This window comes from Chironomus tepperi, unplaced genomic scaffold, assembly GCF_022539635.2.
Source record: "Chironomus tepperi strain 1889 unplaced genomic scaffold, CSIRO-AGI_Ctep_v1 contig_376, whole genome shotgun sequence".
In the NCBI taxonomy this organism is placed as follows: Eukaryota; Metazoa; Arthropoda; class Insecta; order Diptera; family Chironomidae; genus Chironomus; species Chironomus tepperi.
The window spans coordinates 936,371-955,921 of NW_027226498.1; the positions used below are offsets into that span (position 1 = coordinate 936,371).

Sequence of the window (19,551 nt, forward strand, 5' to 3'; positions counted from 1 at the left end):
GCATAAAGTAACATACTCGTTTTGGATAATATTTTTTTTATTTATGCAGTTTCAAAACATTTCAAAATTTCCACAATGAGAAGAGATAAAGTTTAAAGTACGGTCTGACAACAAAAAATGTATCGCGATATTTGATAAAAAAAAAAGAATTAGAAACCTTATAGAGTATATCCTGATGTGTTAAAGAAATCATTATTCAATATTTTTATTTATTTTATCGTTACCATAAATGCCTTTTTTATTATTATCACTGAAACCCCACTAAATCAGTTAATAACCTAAATATATATTAATATATACAGTTCAATATTGATAATTCAAATGCTGGGACATACCGATAAAAACAAATTTTTATCATCATTTTCAAGTATGCCCCAGCGACACAGAAGCTTTCCCAAAAGAATATTTAACATTCTCTCATCAATGATCCGAGTCATATTCTCAGATTCTGAAATAGGTATTTTAACTCTTTTTAATTTTTCTTTATTTTTTAGATATTTAATTATTTTAAATGTATATTATTTTTTTTTCTCTCTGTATAATTTTTTTTTGTGTTTGTTTTGTTATGCAGATTACTTAAAGTTTGGTGAATTATTTCCGTGCGAATTGTGTCCATTGCCGTTGCCATTATTGTTACTATTGTTGCTACGAGATGATCCACTCGATGCACTTTCTGTTGAATTTTGATCGGATCTTGGTACTAAAACAACGGAACCGTCGGCAGATTGTTGTAAACTGTACTGATAAGAACTGTATGGATTTCCATCATTATCACGCAAGTTAGTGAAAACGTGTCTATAGAGTGCAGCAAATTTATCCTTTATGCGTCTGCGTTCAGTCAAAAGCATTTCTCGTTCACGAAGGAATCGATCCTTTCTCATCTTCATATCTTTCACTTCGTCAGCAAGTGATACGATTTGATCGAGTTTACGTTTACGGCAATTTTGGGCTGCTACTTTATTCTTTCCACGACGACGAATATCTCTTATCAGAGATAGTTGATTTTCACTCAAATCATACTTTGACAAGCGTTCGTTGAATTCATCCATTGGCAAATTAATGATATCTTGTACCTAATATCAGGAATAAAACAAAATAAATTGATTTAATTTACAGTTATAAAAAAAAACTTTAAAAGAAATAGTTACCGTGATTGGGATTTGCATGGATCTGGCGCGTTTTTCATCTCGAGACAAATGTTCATCTTCGATCTTTTTTGCTTTTTTATCACGAGTTTGTGGCTTCGGGTTGGCTCCGTTTCCATTTAAAAGCTGTGCCGCTGAATGAGGATGTGGAGGCATAACATATGTATGATTATGACTAATAAGTTCATTTGCAGATATGCCGTTCGCATTCTTATGTCTTTGATGTGGAAAATCAAGCGAGTATGAATATTTCATTTCTGGATCCATTACAGTGGTTGGTGGTTTGATCACACTTGATGCTGCTGATGATGTTTGATTTACAGCATTTGTGTATCCTTCATATGGTTCATATTTTAATGGAATATTGGGAATGGCTTCTGAAGTTCCAACATTTGATGGATGATGATGAATTGGTGGTGGTGGAGGCAAAACCGATTCATGGGCAAATCTCTTGCCATACATTTGATGCTTCTTTTGTGGTACTTGTTGTCGATTTGTTTCTAACATGCGACTGTTGTTGTAGCGATAATCATATGGTCCAATAAATTTTCTGCTGTAGAACAAACACACATATTATAATAATTAAAATCATATTTAAATATTAAAATTAATATAAAGTTCATTGATAAATGTTTGGATCAAAGATACTTACGATTGATACTCTTGAGCAGAGTCACTGCCAGCTTCATTCCATTCACCATCGGAAAGAGATGCAACTCTTTCTGATCCCATTGAACTTACAGCGCTGTCGCTGGATGCATCCAATCTATCGCCGCTTGTGACATGTGGAACTGTAGATGAACTGCTTGCAGATGCCGATGCAATTCCTGACGATAAATTTGTGTGCATATTTGAACCCATCAATGCATTTGTTGAACTGAGCGAAGCATTAGCACAGGTATTGTTTTGATCCAACATACGCATAGTATACATTCCTAAAAAATAATAAATTATGATTAATACACTCCTTAAATTGGAAAGCTATAGCAATTTAAATAAATTTATTAATTATGCCATTTTTATTTCTCTTTTACCTAATAACGTGAACGTTGATAACATTTTTATTTAATTTTTTTTTAACTATTTTAATTTTCTTTTAAAAAAATGTTTAAATTATCTTTTGCTTGGAGTATTAATCAGTAATTTTCTTCTTTTATTATTATTATTAGTTGAGTATGAGTTGAAGTTTTTTTGCTGAATCATTTGTTATACGATAGTTGAAGTTGAATAAAATTTTAGTTGGTAATTTCGTATTATGTTAATTATTTCAAGTATTTTTCTCTTCTAAATGTTCACACAAAATATTTTCGGTACTTTTGTGTTTGTCGTGTCTAGTTTCCAATTTTTAGTGTGGATATGTTGGGATTTTCTTTTTTTTTTCTTCTAAACTTTTCTCTTATAGAACTTTGGAATATAAATAAAGTTTTTGTAATACAAGCTCATATTAGAATTAAACGAAAGTTGCAATGTAAAAAGGTATATCAAGCTTGTTCTCAATAAATAAATTTATCAGACTTTTATTAAAATAAGTTAAAGAACAAAAAAAAAATTTAAAAATCACAAAATGACTTGCGCTAAGCTACTCTGAACTACTTCTTTTTGCTGAATGTTGTTATTTCATACAACATTTTATTGGCAATATCTTATCAGTTATATTTATTGATAATACTCTGTGATGTATTTTATCGCACGCAAATGACAAATATATTTCCAAAGCTGGCTAGCCAAAAATTTTTAAACATATGTATGTGTGTAAAAAGTTTTGAGCACAGTTTTTTCTAAGTTTTTTCATCAATAAAACATTTTCGCTTTTCTTTACCTTTACAAAGGTATCAAAAGATAACGAGTCAGTTAGGCATGATAAAGTATTAAAACAGTTCATTACTTATAACCCACATAAAAATTATGATGTAGACATTCTAAAAGTTCTAGATCATACGTTACAAAATTTAAGCTTTTCTTATTGAAAACTACTTCCAATAAGAATATTCTCAATAGGAATGTAAATTGCATTTACAGAAATTTGTGATGGAAATAAATAGATTTGCATAATTAATTCATTTTCTTGAAGAAATTTACCTTCATTAACAGCCATATCCATAAGTTGTAAGTCTTCATCGTTGAAAATATTCAAAATGCCGTCGCTTGGATGATTTATTTCTGTTGGATTTGCTTGCTGTAAGCACATATAGAAATAATAAAACGCAATTGTCATGGTGTTTTTCTTAAGTATAAGTTATAAATAAAGAAAAAGAGCTTTATCATACCGAATAATACATTAAATCATGCTCCATTTTGTACGGTGTGTGGTTTCCTGCATCTGTTTCTGAGTTTGAGTTTGTCAAATGCATGCTAGTTGCAACAGCAGATCCCAAATTGGAACTATATGGTTGCAAGTGATGTGATGTTGAAGGTTGTGCTGAAATATCAGCAAGTGACGCGTTGTGAAGTACGGCTGGATGGGAATGTGGATGAGCGAATTGACCGTGCTGAGACATCGGTCCACTTGCCTGAGTAGGAAAATGAAAAATCAATTTTGCAAATTATGCAATTTTTTTGTAAAAAATTTAATTCAACAAAGTAAATGAAAATTTAATACTCACTTGATAAGGATAATGTGGTGGATAATGTGCACTGGCATGCGAGGACATATCAGCCATTCCCATTGCAGGTGGAAAACTTAGCAAATTGGCCAAATCTTGCCAACGTTGCTCCATCGACATTGTACGACCCAAAGGAACTCGTCCCTATTTTTATTATTAAAGGAATTAAGACAATATTAGTACTCGTATAGGAAGATAGATCTTATCGTATTGTTCTTGTTTAAAGTTAACAGAAAACTAAAATGTTAAAGGTCGCGTGAATCGAAAAAGTCAATCTTATGAAGTATATCGCACATGGCTTCATTATGTAATTAATTAATAATATCTTGCGAAGTGCATACATACATATAACTATTAATTTTGTTTTTCAAGGTCTCAGGTCAGTTGAATGAATAACAATACTTATTAGATATTTTTTTTAAATTCTATACAATTCATAAACATATCATTTATTTTGGATATACTTCCGTTGTTGTAAAACTATAAATTTTTTTTCGAATAATAATTTAATATTCATTTTCTTTAGGTATTTTTTCGAGTACACTACGATTCTAGAATGTAGCTACTTATGAAGATTTTTTTTTGTTATCAACACTTTTATCATTATGAAGAGGAATTGAACTCTATCAATACATTACAAGTATGTACACATTACAAATTTACTTTTACTTGACATTTCTAAATTTTTTTAACTCAATTTGTTTCTACATTGTAGGCACATGTATGTTGATACTTTTGAAGACGACGATTTTTGAGAAGGTTTACTGAAGTTTGTTATTAAGTCTAAAAAATTCTTTTCATTTTTATACTAGAAAAACTATTCGAGTGTTTACTTAACTACTTTATATTTGAAATTATTAAGAAGAATCCTTCAAGCAGGAAGGTGTAATTATTAAACATATTTATTTTAACGAAAAAAATTTCTGTTATTTTTTCTTTCTTAAGTGTTTATACCTGGAATTATGTATTTTCTTGTCTCTTGGATTTATCTTAAAATCGAAATGTTCATATTTTTCTAAGTGCTTTTTCTTCCTCTCTTATATTTTAATATTTCAATGCTTCAATATTGGGTAGTTTCAATAAAAAATTGCTCTTTTCTATCCAAAACAATACAATGCATGTATGCTACACATGGGATTACATCTATACAACTACAATCAAGTTTTAAAAATGTCTAAGAAGAAAATTCTTTAGTTTGTTAATTAAGGAAGGCAATTCTGATTGTTTTTCAATTTTTAAAAGTTATATTAAGCTACTATTCACCTTAGTTCCTTATTATTTTAAGGATTCGTTGAAAACTTTAAAAATATTTAATTCTTAAATATTAATTTGTTTACAATTATTTGACACTGAATTAGCTGGATAGTGCTGAATTGGTTTGATTGTGTTAGTAATTTTTTGAAAATAACAGATATTCAACGATCTGTTGCATAAAATACGAGTCAACTACCAATTTTTAACGGAGTTACAGGTCAAAATTATGTTCAAATAAAATTGTGATACGGAATTCTTTAGAGTGTTATAGATCAAATATTATTATTGATTGGATTGGATTCAGTATGACAGAAATACTTTGAAGACTCTTGAGGATATTAAAGCAATTTTCTACCTGTAAGCAATATACTAAAATGTGTAAGAGGTGAAGAAAATTTGTGTAAATAACAATAAAAATTATGACATTTGTGGTTGAAGCCTTTTACCAAGGAAAGTCATAAAAAAATACAAAGTCAACATAAAACAGGTAGCAGTATTTAGTGTCACCATACAGTGTTCTATTGATTTGACATTTCTCTAACGCAACCATGAATTTCTAAGTAGTAATTTGTACATTCTTTTTTTTTATGATGTCCTTTTAATATTTTCTTTTGTTATTCTTTCAAGTTAATTTACCTGATAGCTAGATTGTCGATAACTGTTGACACAATGTGCATAATTCTGATTTGTTTGTCGAGGATGTTGGAAATGAGTTGATGATGGTTGAATCATCATTTCGCTGAGTAAATCAAGGTCTTCTGTTTCGTCAAGTAATATGGACAATGAAGAATTTAAATCGAAATCAAAATCATCTTTATCCGCTCCAATATCAAGTTTTAAATTATTTTCAAGTGTTGCCTCAAGATCTTCAGCTGTTTCAGCTGTATCTTCTTTCTTTGACTCTTCGCTTACTTTTTTAACAGTATTTTCTCCTTCTTTGATCTGTTATTTTTTTCATTGAATTAAAAAGAACAATAATTGTTAAATTATTAAGCCTACATCTCTACTAATAATTCATCGCAAAACTTACATTTAATTCACTGATATTATTTAACTGGAGAGGTTCATCAAATATTAAAAATTCGCTTGAATTATTTGATTGTAAAATATATTCACCTAGAAGTAAAATTAATTAGTTAAGCTTACAACATTCATTATTAATATATTGACATATTCTTATACAGAGCTTTACAATTATTAAGAGACATTATACCTTAAATATCAGATAAACTAATTTTAAATATCGAATTTCATTTCTGTAAATAGGTATTAGGGATTTATTGATTTATCCTGACAAAGCAGTTCACAATTTATAATTGTTGGTTTAAATATGAAAATACAATCGTATCATGACACATCAAACCGTATCAACAATGATTTGATACTTTGAAGGAGCTATACAGCAAATATATTTTGAAAAGTCATTTCAAAATTTGAAGAATTAGAACTAGTGACAAAATTATGTCTAGAAATATTTTTTAAAAGTAGGTACCAAAAATTAAATTCATAGAAGATAGGGATTAAATGATGTTAATTCCGGAAGACGAAAAAAGTTAAATCTTAATTGTTCTTAAATTTGAAAGTTTGTTTATTTTTAAGGATAAACTAAATATTGAATAGCAAATATGACTAAGGATGATTATCGAGAATTGTGGCTCATCATCCTTAACTGTTAAAAAAATGTACTTTTTTAGAGAATATTTTTGAATAGGATATACATAAAATTCCATATGAATTTGTTGTTCATACATATTTTTCCCTACACTTTCGATTACAATTTTTTTTAATATTATAAAATTAAATTTTAATGAAAGGCTATATTTATCGACTACATATTAATGGCTGAAGAATGCCTTGCTTGGATAATAAACATTTTTTCTTTATATCCAACTTCGGTTTCTTAATAATCAATCGGTATTCAGAAGAAAATAACAATAACAAAGTGGAAAGAAGAAATACCGCGGTGCCTACAAACGAATTTTTTCATGGTGTTTCTTCATCATTAAAAGACAGCCATTTTGTTATTATTCCAGACGTCGTGTTCATTCGTTAACAATAAAATTTCATTATTTTTTCCACTTTACTCGTTTCTTTTATGGGATTGTCTTCCTTTCAATCTTGCTCTTGAGAACGACTTTTTTTTTTCTTTTCTTAATTCTGTTTCGGAAAAGAATAATTTTTTCCTTGCATCAAAAAACCGAAGAAATGAAATGAAATATAAAATTGAACAACCATCCTGCAGATGACTTCATAACATAATACCTTTTAACATTTCACCTTAATACAAATATATAACTTTATTTACCTTAATATAGGCAGGCAATTTTGAAAACTATTGGGGTTGACAAATTAATATCTACCGTATGCTATCAAAATGTGATAATTTTCTTTAATAAGTGGGAAAGTAACATAATAAAAAAATTATGAATTCTTTTCCGCATACCTTTTTCACTATGGTAAATTTTATTTACAAATTCATAGCACAAAATGAAAAAATTAGAAAATCATTGTTGAATTATAAAAATATCATTCATTGTAGGTCTTTCGCATCAACGTTATGGCTTAGCGATATACCTATCATCAGAAAAATTATAATCGATTATTTCATTTCATCTCTCTCAAAATTGAGAATCTCAATTTATGTACAAACGTTTGATGTGATGTTCATTTCATTCAATATAAATAAATCTTTGAAAGCATTTTTTTTTTTATTTTATTTCTTTCAATTCTTTGTGATAGAGTATTGACATATAAGAAAGCGAGAAGGTATTTCTCGTTGTGAAAAAAAATGAACATGAAAGAACGTTTGAGAACGTGCTGACACTGACATTTAATAAAGGATGCGAAAAAATATGTAGACACAATATTAATAGATATTATCGCATGAAATACTAAACGAAGAAAAGTCAGAAATATATTTTTTGAGTAGATGTATGATGGAAGATTGGAAATTAAAAAAAGCTTTGAGTCCACACCGGTTGAGACTTATTCATTTTTTACGAAGAACTCTACCTGATTCTTTTTATGAAAAATTCTTCGGCTTATTTTTTTTATCTTTGATAGTGCGGGCGTGCATTTTATGCATTTTAAGACTCGCATATGAATTGTTTTACGAAGGTAATTCTCTTTTTGACAAATCAATTTTTCATATTTTAGGTTAATTCTTAGAATAATAATCATAACTAAGGTATTACCCAAAGTGTCAATATTTTTTATGACTAATGATTATTTTTCAATTTTTAAAAGGTGCACAAAATATGAAAGAATTGTTATGATTAATGATTTTTATTTGCATCCATTTATTACTCTGTATTCAGTCTGTTTTCCTATTGTACACTTTTCGTCCTTAGAGAATTAAGTTGTACCATTTTAAATAAAATAAAAAGTTCTCTAAAGAATCATGAAACTATAATAAATGAAATTTTTGGATAATTTTTCAATTTTAGAGGAATGAATAAAATGAATGTCTTATTTCTTTTGAATGATCAAATGCAAGAGGGTTCGAAAATTTATATGTATTCAATATACTAGGAAGTTTAAATAGTGTTATATACTTAAAACGAACGAAACGCCATTTTATGCTTCCAAGTATGCGCTCTAATCTAGTTATGAAATTCTATTCTTGGGCTTTTTAGCGCATTTTTCTTCTGTTTTAGCTGTTGCTAAAAACTTTTTGTTTAGTTTATTAATATTTAAATCTCATTCGATTTCTAAAAATCGACAAACAAAGAATATTGATTTATAATATTATACTATAAAAGTTATGATTTTAGAAGAATTAGCAAAAACTTTTTAGCGCATTAAAAAATATCAAAAGCTCGACCTTATCGAGCGACTTCAGTGCATTTTTGCTACGTCAATCATTATTCGATTAACAAATACGTCAGTTCGAATTAATATAAAAATTTTGTAGACGTAAGTTTTTAGAAGCATTTTTAAGTCATAATGCAAGATCCAGTGGGATTTAAAATAATTTATTGATTTAGCGATTTTTAAAATTTTGTAACTTTTGAGCGAAATTTGTTTAAGGTTTGTACTGAAATACAAAATATACCAATTTTTGCGTTTAGAGAGTTGACGCTTCGAGATCAATCAATACCGGAATAACTCAATGACACTTAGCTAAAACTTCAAACTGCTTCATACTAGAACTTTCTACGATCCATAGTTGTCAATATCCCACACTCAGCCAAACAAAATGTATTATTATTACGCACAGTTTCTTAGCTACTTGTTGGCAAGATGAGCTTGTCATTGTGTAATTCCGGCGACGGCCTCGAAGCGTAAAACTATCTCTAAAAACGTTAATTAATGATTTTTTTAATAATTAAACTTTAGACTAGTTTCAATTAACTCGTAATATTCAAATTTTTAATTCTATAAAAAAACTAAATGAATAGTTCTTGGATTTTCTTAATCGAAAAACATTACTTTAACTTATCAAGCAAAGCAACTTCTTATTAAATTAGCTTTAATAATGATTATAATTTCTTAACATTTCTTTATTTTGTTTTGTTAGGGTTTAATTCATGCAAAAACATGAATTCAAAAGTAAGAATTTTTACGCAGATCACTAAAATTTCAATTTCCTCTTTAATTACAGAATTTTTCATTGCTTAGGAAACAATAAACAATAGATCAAGGTGAAATAAGCTCGAAATGTTTACTCAATTATTTGGAAAGGTAGAATAAAGTGCCAAAAATTCTTGCTAAAAGGCGCAATTTGATTCTGATTCCGAGAATCTTGCACAAAAATTTAAATATTTAATTAAATAATGCATGACGACGAAAGATAATTAGACAAATAAAGATCTATTCAAGCACCGTAAGTTAATTCTAAGATACTGTAGACCTGCTCATCTAAAATACAGGATATGAAGACTTGCGATTTTGGCCAAACTGTAGTAAATACAAAGAACGAAGCCATAAATTTGACATGATATAAGAAAAATTGATCAAAAGTAGAAAATTTTGAAAAGTTATTCGGAGAATTCTCTCTTTAACATTAGTAAGGATGCTGACTGAATTATTCTACGTACTAAAATTAATTACGTTTAATTATCTTATAGCACAGTGTGGACAGCGTACTTTAAATCGATTTGGTTTGAAATTAAGCAGCTAAATGAAATTTTGCTAAAATATGATAATTTCTGGATTTAAACATTTTAGGTTCCTGGTATAGAATTATTGTGAATATTTTCAAAAATTAGCGTTTCTAAAACTTTCTTAATTATAATCATATTCTAAAATTCGTTTGTTCTTTCATATTTCATCCAAAATTTCATTTATCTTTACTTAAGTTAACTACATTTTAGATCGTTTTAACTCTTAATGATCAATTCAGATATTTTAATAAAAGTTGTAATTGAAATTTGAAATGCAAAAACTATTTGGAATAGAAGCTCATGTATTTTGAATGGAGGTCTCTTTTCTAATTAAAAATTATTGATATCAATGTTAATGATTGTTTAATAAATGTTACATACCTAATTAAATTACGGAAGCTTTCTTATATTAATTATTTTTATTTATTTTGTGAGATCATATAAAATTCCTTTAGAAGTAATGAAATATGAGTATGCTTTTTTGGAATCTCAGTTTACACTTATTATGACACTAATTTTCATTCTATTAACTAACTTAACTTATTAATTATATTTATAACTAGAGATTTGTGTTTTATCCTTTTTGCACAAATTCTTCTAATATAAGTAAGTGTTTTTACGTATTTTATTAAAATAATTTTTTTTTCTTTATAATTTTTTAAAACTAAACTTTGCGAGTTATAGAGTTTTCACATTATTCCACCTTTTTATAAGCTAAAAGTCAAATTTTTTATATATCCTGGATCGTTTTACTAATTAACTGTTTAAAAAAAATATTTAGGACTTTAATTTTTTATCACTTTTAATAAATTATTGGAATTTAAATCATTTTCTTTATGCAATTCCTTAAAAATCTTGTCCGAGCATCCAAACACTACAATGTTAAACAGACTAATACTGTGAGATATAGATAGAGTAACCACAAAAAAGCATAAAATCATACCAGATCAAATCTCTCACACACACAAAGATATAATGCCTTTAAATAAAAATAAAAATGAATAAGAATTGAAGAAATGGGCTTGGTTCGAATAGAGAAAAAAGAAATACAACTAATCATTTAATATGATACCTCTTGTTATAAAGAATTGCACAATAAGAGTATTGTATACATATATAATAAACCAAAAAGAGGCGGATGGTAAAGAATACTTTTGCGCTGTTCCATAGACCAATCATGAAACAAGTTTTTATGTTTCTTCATTTCTCTTCCTTTGCTTATTCGACAGACACTTACACATATACATTTTGAAACCTTAAAAATTGGCTTCGCTATCCATTTCAAGCAGCATATAGAAGAAATATTATATGCAGCAAGTTGACTATGATAAATGATGACGATGTATTAAAATAAATGGTAGGCAAAATTTATCAAAAAGGAAAGGAATAAAGGTTTTTAATCAATAAACCCATTGAAGACATCCAATCTCTCTTCTGTTATCAGTTTTTTTTTTTCTTCAGGAATAATCAAATTTTATACAACCGTTCGCATGGAGGTGCTTTAGACATTTTCATGGAAGAAGAATTAAAAAATAATTAAAACGATAAGTTAGGCAGAGAGGGAGAAAGCTGCAAGATGTTGTGAGTAAGAGAAACTTTTACATAAATAACATTTCAAGTAAATTATAACTTTTAATTAAATAAATCTCTGTTGGATATTTTTCCAATTATAATTCTCCACTCTAAGCGGTTTTCATTTGCATTAATACTGAATTCAACGTTACTTTTCATTATTGGATAATTTTCTACCATATTGTTTGATATAAACTCACTCAATTTATAAAGAAAAAAAAAATCTCAAAAGTAATTGTTATTGATACCACCATCTTTTTCTTTTATTAGTTAGTGAATCAACAATTGTATGAAAGAGGCAACTAAGAGATGATCTATGAAAAAATGTAAAAAAAATAAAAATCATTTTATTAGCTTACTTTTTCTTTGAATGAATGTTTACATTCAATTGAAATAAAAGTTAATGTAGCCAAAATTACTTGCTTAATTTAACCGTTTTATTCGATTGCTTTGAATAATTTATGCAGGGTTTTAAAGCCATTGTGCCTTTTATTTCTCATATTCTATTTTTCTATTAATTCATGTTGCTATTTAGATAACTTCACTTCTTGTATGGAGAATTATGGAGAGTTACTTTTTCGAGAATCTAATACTTTAATTGCTTTTATTATTAGCATTCATCTTAAAATTGCAGACCTGCCTATAAAGTGCAGCCGAACTCAAACCTTCACATATAAAATGCAGGAAATACATTTGCAGGTTCTTAGCCGAATCCTAATTAAGTCTGTTTAAGCTCAAAAAACAACAAAAGACTTTAACATAGAAAAAGACATCTTGTCTTATTCAGTCAAAAAATAAAGACAATTCCATTCGCAGCATACATTTTCTAAAAACAAAATTGATTGTTCGTTGATTTTAAATCAAATCATCATTCAATAAAAGAATTTTTATAATTTGTGTTACACGAAATAGCTTTAAACATGCTGAAGAATCAAAACTAGCAGCAGACAGTTTCGAGACAAAAATGATTACACACAAATAATTGTAAGCAGCAAATTGTGCTTAAGTATTTAAAATAATACATAACTAGTGTACTCATCATGACTTATGAAAAGAATTATGAGAAAGAGTATTGAATATTTAAAATGATGATATTGCTAATATGATACACAAAAAAATCAAGAAATTTACATAGGTTGGCGATTGCAGTACCTACTATATTACTTCCATTTAATACAATTTTTGTTAATTCATTATTAATCTAAACGCATAAAATTATCTGTGGTTATGGTTTCTACTTTATTTTATAAAGTGTCTGTCTGGAACGACTTTTTGCTCTCTCACTTACTTCTGGTTACCAATTATTATTTCGATCATTCATCATGATTTGTTAATTTTTTCGTAGTTACAATCATCATCATAGGCAATTCAATGAAAGTGAAATTTAGTGTTAAATACTTTATTATATAGTGTAATATATATTCGTTGATCTTTGCCTTGTATAAACTAGAATTTATGTATTAGTGCCATTCTAACATATTTAAATGAATATTTTCTATCGAGTTTTGCAAACTAATTATAATGACGAATTGGAAATTAAAATGTTCACCTGACTTTAATTAAGTGTGTGCACATAGTCGTTAATTCAGATGCTTCAATTAATTATTAAGAAAAATATCTGTCTGGTATAAATTAAACATATCGTTTCATTGAAATTTTCAAATAATGAAAGCATTGTAGCATTTTGCTATTATTAAAAAATAACTGATCCGAGTATATCATTGAATTTAGTTTTTATTTATTTGTTAGATCAGTAATTTGAGATGTTTTTCAGGATGATTCTCTTATTAATTAATATCTATATTCGTAATAAAAATTAAAAGCATGTGCCAAAAATTAAGAATTTATAGCTCAAAATAAATACAATTGAATAAAAGCTTGTTGCAACTATGTTTAAGTTCTATACTATATAGCTATAATAAATTTATAGCCGGCGCAAAGTGTGGATATTAAAAAAAACTCAAAATGTGCCTCACTTTTGTTATTCCGAAATATGTCTTTTGAAGACTCATCATCTTTCTTCAATGCAACAAAACAATGTAAAAATTACGACGTAAAATTTCAGACTTTGAATTAAAAATTTTCTTCATGTCGGGGGGAACTAAGATGAGGATTTAATATCTATCCTACTGAGAGTTTGTGGGCAGCATACTCTTATATAGCTTTTTCTTCGTGGCCGTATAATTAATCCACAGCTCTGTAATTTATCAAAATATTTTTTTCTTCATTGGTAAGATCATTAATTATTTTCATTTTCCCTTCTTTTTTTTGTTGTAAGAGTTTCAGCCATTTTGATACAACATACAATAATGAGATTTTTGTATATTTCTCTGATTATAATTCTATAAACTTTGTAAGCAAAGTCAGAAGATTTTATATTATTTTTTTGTACATTTACAACTCTTAGATCGCTAGATATAATTTTTGTTGTTTCTATTCCTTTAATCAATATTAATTCTCAAATATTTTATCAAACGAATCGACGACTGCTCATGGAATACTTCTTTTTTCATTAAATTTATTCGAGAGAAATCGTTCTATAACGCATTAGAAGGAAATTCATGAGAGTACACATAAAAGGCAAAAAGCATTATTTTCTTTATTTAAAAACAACCAACCATTCGAGATGAAAAATGATTCGAGAGTTACAAAGCAAGAAATATAAATTCCAAATGTTCCCTTTTATGAATACATGAAACGCAATGTATTAAAAGTATTGTTCTTTTTCAATCGTTTTAAGCAACGCGTTTTTCGACAGGCGAATATTTTTCCAAATAGTTTATGTAGCATACATTTTATATTGGAACAATATATTTTGAATACATTAAACTGAAGGGTTCAATGATAATTTCGTATTCAATAGTCATGCTGTAGATTCCTCATTGTAAATTACATAGTTTTCGATGAGACTAAAATGTTTACTAACAAAACTCCAAAATTCAAGTTTCATAATTTTTGAGCGATTTTTATTCGTTAGAATTTTGGAGTTCAAGATCCTTTTATATGATTTTTCCTATCTACTTCTTCTGAATGTTTAACTGCATACTTATGGATACGTGCTATTTTTAAAATGATAAGGTAAAATTCACAAATTCAATGTACAATAGAAAGGAACGTTTTTTTCTTCTTTCTCAATTTTGTCATATTTGCAGGTAGAGTATATAAGAATTTAAATTCTATAATGTCATCATTAATACTAAAATCCATAACCATTAATAAAATTTTCTATGGGCTAACTAAAAAAAGGAAATCTTGTCACCATTATTTAATAGAAGTAGAAGTAGAAAAATATATCTTAATTATGCATATATGTATTGTAAAGTTATGCTTATAAGAATATGTTTTACAGTTGCAACTTTTTATGAAATTAATTATTTACTTACCAGTTTCTGTATCAATTGTGTATGATAAACCAGCCCATGGATTAAGATTGTTGTTTCCTTCAGATGGCTAAAATTTAATTAAGTACATTAGACAAGCCATTCCAGAAACATTGATCGTAGTATTTTCAAGCATAACAAATCAATAAATTTTAGAAAGATCGTACCTTATCATCTTTCATTTCCAGTAGTGCTTTTAACTTTTCGATGTCATCTTCTGCTGTTGTTTCTTTCTGTGAATTAAGCGCTGATAATGATGGGTTATATCCCAAATCCACATCTTGCTTCCAAAGTACTTCTATTAAGTCCATTTCCTAAATAAAAATTAATTAAAAACGGAATCAGAAATGTGAATATTTCATTAATAATGTTCTAAGAAGTACTGATATTCTGTGTGAAACTTATTATCATTGAAAAAACTTTTTATATCGTTTATCTCGAATGTCCAATATGATTAGTAATGATAAGATAACTAATACATTTCCATAGCATGTAGTATTTCAAAATACAGCGAAAATTTTATGAAAAAATAAACAACACATTCTAAAAATATTTTAATTAAGAAGTACGCAAAAATAAAAAAATTAAATTTCGGCAATAATTTATCATAAAAAATTAAAATGATGCTGGAAGTGGAGTTCGTTGATAAATTATCCTTTTTTGAAAGAAGGTGTGGTTAAAGTTATGCTACGCCTTATGCTACAAATACATAGAAACGTTTGCATCATGAAACATATAATATATAAGCATAAAGAATTTGAATGCGCACATTCTGTAGTTCACTGGCACGATAAAAGTCATGAAAGTTCCTCAAAATAAATAAAATATACATAAAAAAAATACATTTCTACGGAATTATCATAGCAGGTATTTTCCTTAATATATTGTCAACAAATTTAAAGTTAAAGTGCATTACTACAGTAAGAATAGATCAAATAAAAATTTAGGTAACAATCCATCATCAAAGTCTTGTAAATATTTTTAAGTAGTTTTGTAAAACATAATTAATTACATTCTAAAAATGTAGAGTTCTATTTATTAATGACATGTTATAGCGGTTGATGCTTTATTGTTCACAATATAATATTGTGGTAAGATAATTTTTCAATTTATCATGTATTCTGTGTCGTGTAATTCCTTTTAATATATTTCAAGAGCTATCTAGATAAAGAAAAGAGAATAATTTGAAACAAGTTGAAAGTTTCAAAGAAAGTTTACAATAGCACAGATAGAAAGGACAGAAAAGAACAAATAACTTTCTTTTGATCATGCTCCCAAATATTTTGACAAGTTCTCAATACATCATTTATCACTTTTTGATCATGTAACATTTAAAAAAGGAAAGAAATCATGCAAACTTTCTAAAGATCATTAAACCTTTGGAGACAAGTGACGATACCACCTACAATGTTTTTTTCTTTCTTGTATCTCTCAAATACGTAGATAAATTTTCAAAGAATTTACATCAAGGCGCATCCATGCCCTATGATTAATTAATAATATTATTAAAGAAATCATGAGATCAATAAAAATTATATTGGAAATTAATATTTTTTGAGCAACAATGCTTTAAAAAATCCCGAATAACACGACGAAACCCTCATACATAATTGCTTGTATTACTTTATGATTTAATTGTTGACCGCAATCGCTGTGGTAACTCAGTAGTAATACGATTCAGTCCATGTGAAATTATTTTTATGTGTGCTGAATAAATCACACATTTTAACCTTATATGGAAAGTAAGAATTACATTTAGCACATGAACAGTATACCCTTAAAAAGGAAACATATTTTATTAAAACTTTAATCTGTGAATTTTTTATGTTTTATTAAACACGATTAAATAAAAATGCGAATTTATAAAATATTGTAAATGACTTTGACAATGCAATCATATTGACGAAAACGACCTTGAGAATGACGTCATCTTTTTGTTAATTGCGTTAGAAATATAGTATTTATCTCCGCAACTAAGCTACTATTAATACATTTAAAATTAATATTTTTGTTGTAAAGCTTATGTTCTATTTTCATAAATTTATTAAATTTATAGTGAAGAATGGGTTTTCCCGGTATCATGTAATTTTCGAAATGCGTAAATCTCTATTCTCAAAACTTTGCTTAAACAGTCGTTTTACGTTGGAAGTAAAATTCAATAATAGCTATATTCGTGTTGTGTAGATTTCATTGAACTTGGCTCAGACACAAGGAAAGTAAAAAAGAAATATTATAAACTGAAGCGTGGGTCAACGACGAAAACACATGCATTATTTTTGAAAGCCAAACTCTGTGCATCTTTTTTTACAGTTTAATTTTCACACATGAGATCAAGAAAAAAAAACGCAATATAAACGCTAAAAATAGACATGTTCAGTAGAATAAAGAAAATTTGGAATGCAATTTTTCTTCTTGTTACTCATATTTTTTTTAAATATGACTTTAAGCACATTTATAGTATTTAGGACAGACATTAAATTTATCTGAAGGATAAATAAAGTGACTTATACTGTTGATGATGTAGTAATTGTCACAATCAAGGGTTTAAAAATAAATTCAAAACATTATTTAATCACATTTACTTTAAATATTAAAGCAAATTCTTAATGTTTATTTTAGATAACTTCAATATCTTCTTACCTCTAATGTGAGTTCTACACTTGATGTTATTAATTCACCGTCATTTTCAAAATTTAATTCATTATCTTCAGTCTTAATACTTTCAGTTAATTCGTTATCATGCTTTCGAAATACTTCTTCTGATGTCGAAGAATCATTCAAAAGAGAAAGATATTCATTCCAGTCTATCACATCTGATGTTGATAATTCAGTCCTATTCAAATTTAATTCCAATACGCTTACTCTATTCTCAATACTTTGTGATTCATTTTGTCCAAAAAGAAATCCTTGTTCGATATCTTCATGCTTCACCGGCACATTAAGGAAGATTGGCATTTGACGATCCTCGTAGTCATGGAGATCTGCTAAATTTTGATCAACAATCGATTCGGTATTTTCACTTGCTGAAAGATCCGAATTTAAAAAGATATCATCATGTTCAAGTTCATGAAATCTATTCTGAACTAAATTAACGAGATTCAGTGTAGGTTCTGATGATGATGCTTCTGTATTGCTGCTTTCGCCACCATGATTAATACTTGTTGTATTAGAAGCTATTGAAGTATTCGAGGTAGAATTTCTTTCTTGATTATTATTAATGTTATTATTGTTAATTTCATTGTCATTTGTAGACTCTATCGTTGGATAAGTATTATCAAAGTTGAGCAGATAAGCTTGCACATCGTAATTTCTTATTCTATTGTTATCTACATCTATTAAATCCTCTATTAGTGGGACATAAGTCTTCCTATTCATATATGGATAATCAGAAAATGATGTTTGGGCAATTTCTAATTGCCATGGTGAACCATCATCGTAATTGTGAATCCTTGACACCCCCCATTCCAAATAATTTATAGGATCTACTTGAAGTAAACTTAAAGCTAATACAAGCTGAAGAATCTGCTCACTATACAAAAACTTTTTTGAGATCATTTTAATTTATTATTATATTCCTTATTAATTATTCATATATTCTCTTTCCAAAATAAGCACGAAATTTCTTTGTTTTTACTTTGCTATTTCTTTTGTTGTTGCTGCTGCCTTGTTTTTGTTTCGTAAAAATATCATATAAATTCTACGTTTACGTTTTCAGTTTTTCTTTTTTGTTGTCTGTAAGCGTGAAATATTCTACTTCTTTCTATTGCATGATAAACAGTTAATATAAAGCACTAAACACAACTTGTAGTGTTCTTCAATATAACTCTATTAAATGTTATGTTATTATTCACATATCACTACTCTTCATTCTTATAATTCTCTCTATCAGTTGCACTGTTCAATTCACGAGCATTTTTAATACACTATCACCTTTAATTAATTAACCCATTTGGTAGCTTTGCGACTTCTTTTCTTACTTATTTCAATCTCTTCTTTATTTCATTTTATATTGTTGTTTATTGAACCTTCGTGTAAAATGATGACTCAAAGTTTTTGAACATTTACATATTTCGCAATTTTGAAAATACTTTGTATCAGATTTTAAGTGCCGACTATTATTATATTCTTTCTGCGATGTTTCTTCAACTTTCCTGTATTATTGACTGAGTTTTCGTGAGGTTTTCCTAATTTTTCCGTCTACAAATTAAATAAATATACTTTGTGTTTTTCTGCAGGGGGTTAACAACTTAATGGAAATCAAAATGTTGTAAAATTCAAATAACCCGTTATTTTATTCAACATTACAATTTCACCATAAGCGCACATGATGCAATTTTGTCTTCATGTCTGAACTTTGCACTATAATACAGATGTTCCGCTAATGTTATTTCTGTCTATAATTCTTTAAATTTTTTTTCCAATGATAAAATGGAGAGAGTTGCAACATCAATGTAAAAAAGGTCACACAGAACGACACTTTATTAAAAAAGAC

General features: G+C 27.7%; 1 protein-coding gene across 2 annotated transcripts; it reads right to left on the minus strand.

Moving 5' to 3' along the window:
* Positions 1–15: 15 nt before the first annotated feature.
* cnc (NFE2 like bZIP transcription factor cap-n-collar) lies at positions 16–19,531 on the minus strand. 2 transcript variants are annotated; one of them, XM_070647689.1, is made up of 11 exons: positions 17,700–19,531; positions 15,227–15,373; positions 15,063–15,129; positions 6,033–6,118; positions 5,639–5,944; positions 3,749–3,892; positions 3,413–3,655; positions 3,225–3,321; positions 1,798–2,080; positions 1,149–1,695; positions 16–1,073 (listed from the first exon to the last, which is right to left on the minus strand). In XM_070647689.1, exons 1-11 carry the CDS (start codon positions 18,612–18,614, stop codon positions 573–575), a joined length of 3,336 nt encoding a protein of 1,111 aa, XP_070503790.1. In that variant the 5' UTR covers positions 18,615–19,531; the 3' UTR covers positions 16–572. The 2 variants fall into 2 exon arrangements, with proteins under 2 accessions (XP_070503790.1, XP_070503789.1); XM_070647688.1 differs by having other exon boundaries at positions 1,149–1,698; positions 17,700–19,524.
* Positions 19,532–19,551: the final 20 nt, after the last annotated feature.

Bases quoted from the DNA above. Each gene is read 5' to 3' on its own strand.
- cnc (XM_070647688.1), bottom strand. From the start codon at position 18,614: ATGATCTCAAAAAAGTTTTTGTATAGTGAGCAGATTCTTCAGCTTGTA. The intron at 15,130-15,226 runs GTACGATCTTTC...ATTAAATTTTAG, and splicing joins TGGAAATGAAAGATGATAAG to CCATCTGAAGGAAACAACAA. The intron at 1,074-1,148 runs GTAACTATTTCT...TCCTGATATTAG, and splicing joins CCATGCAAATCCCAATCACG to GTACAAGATATCATTAATTT.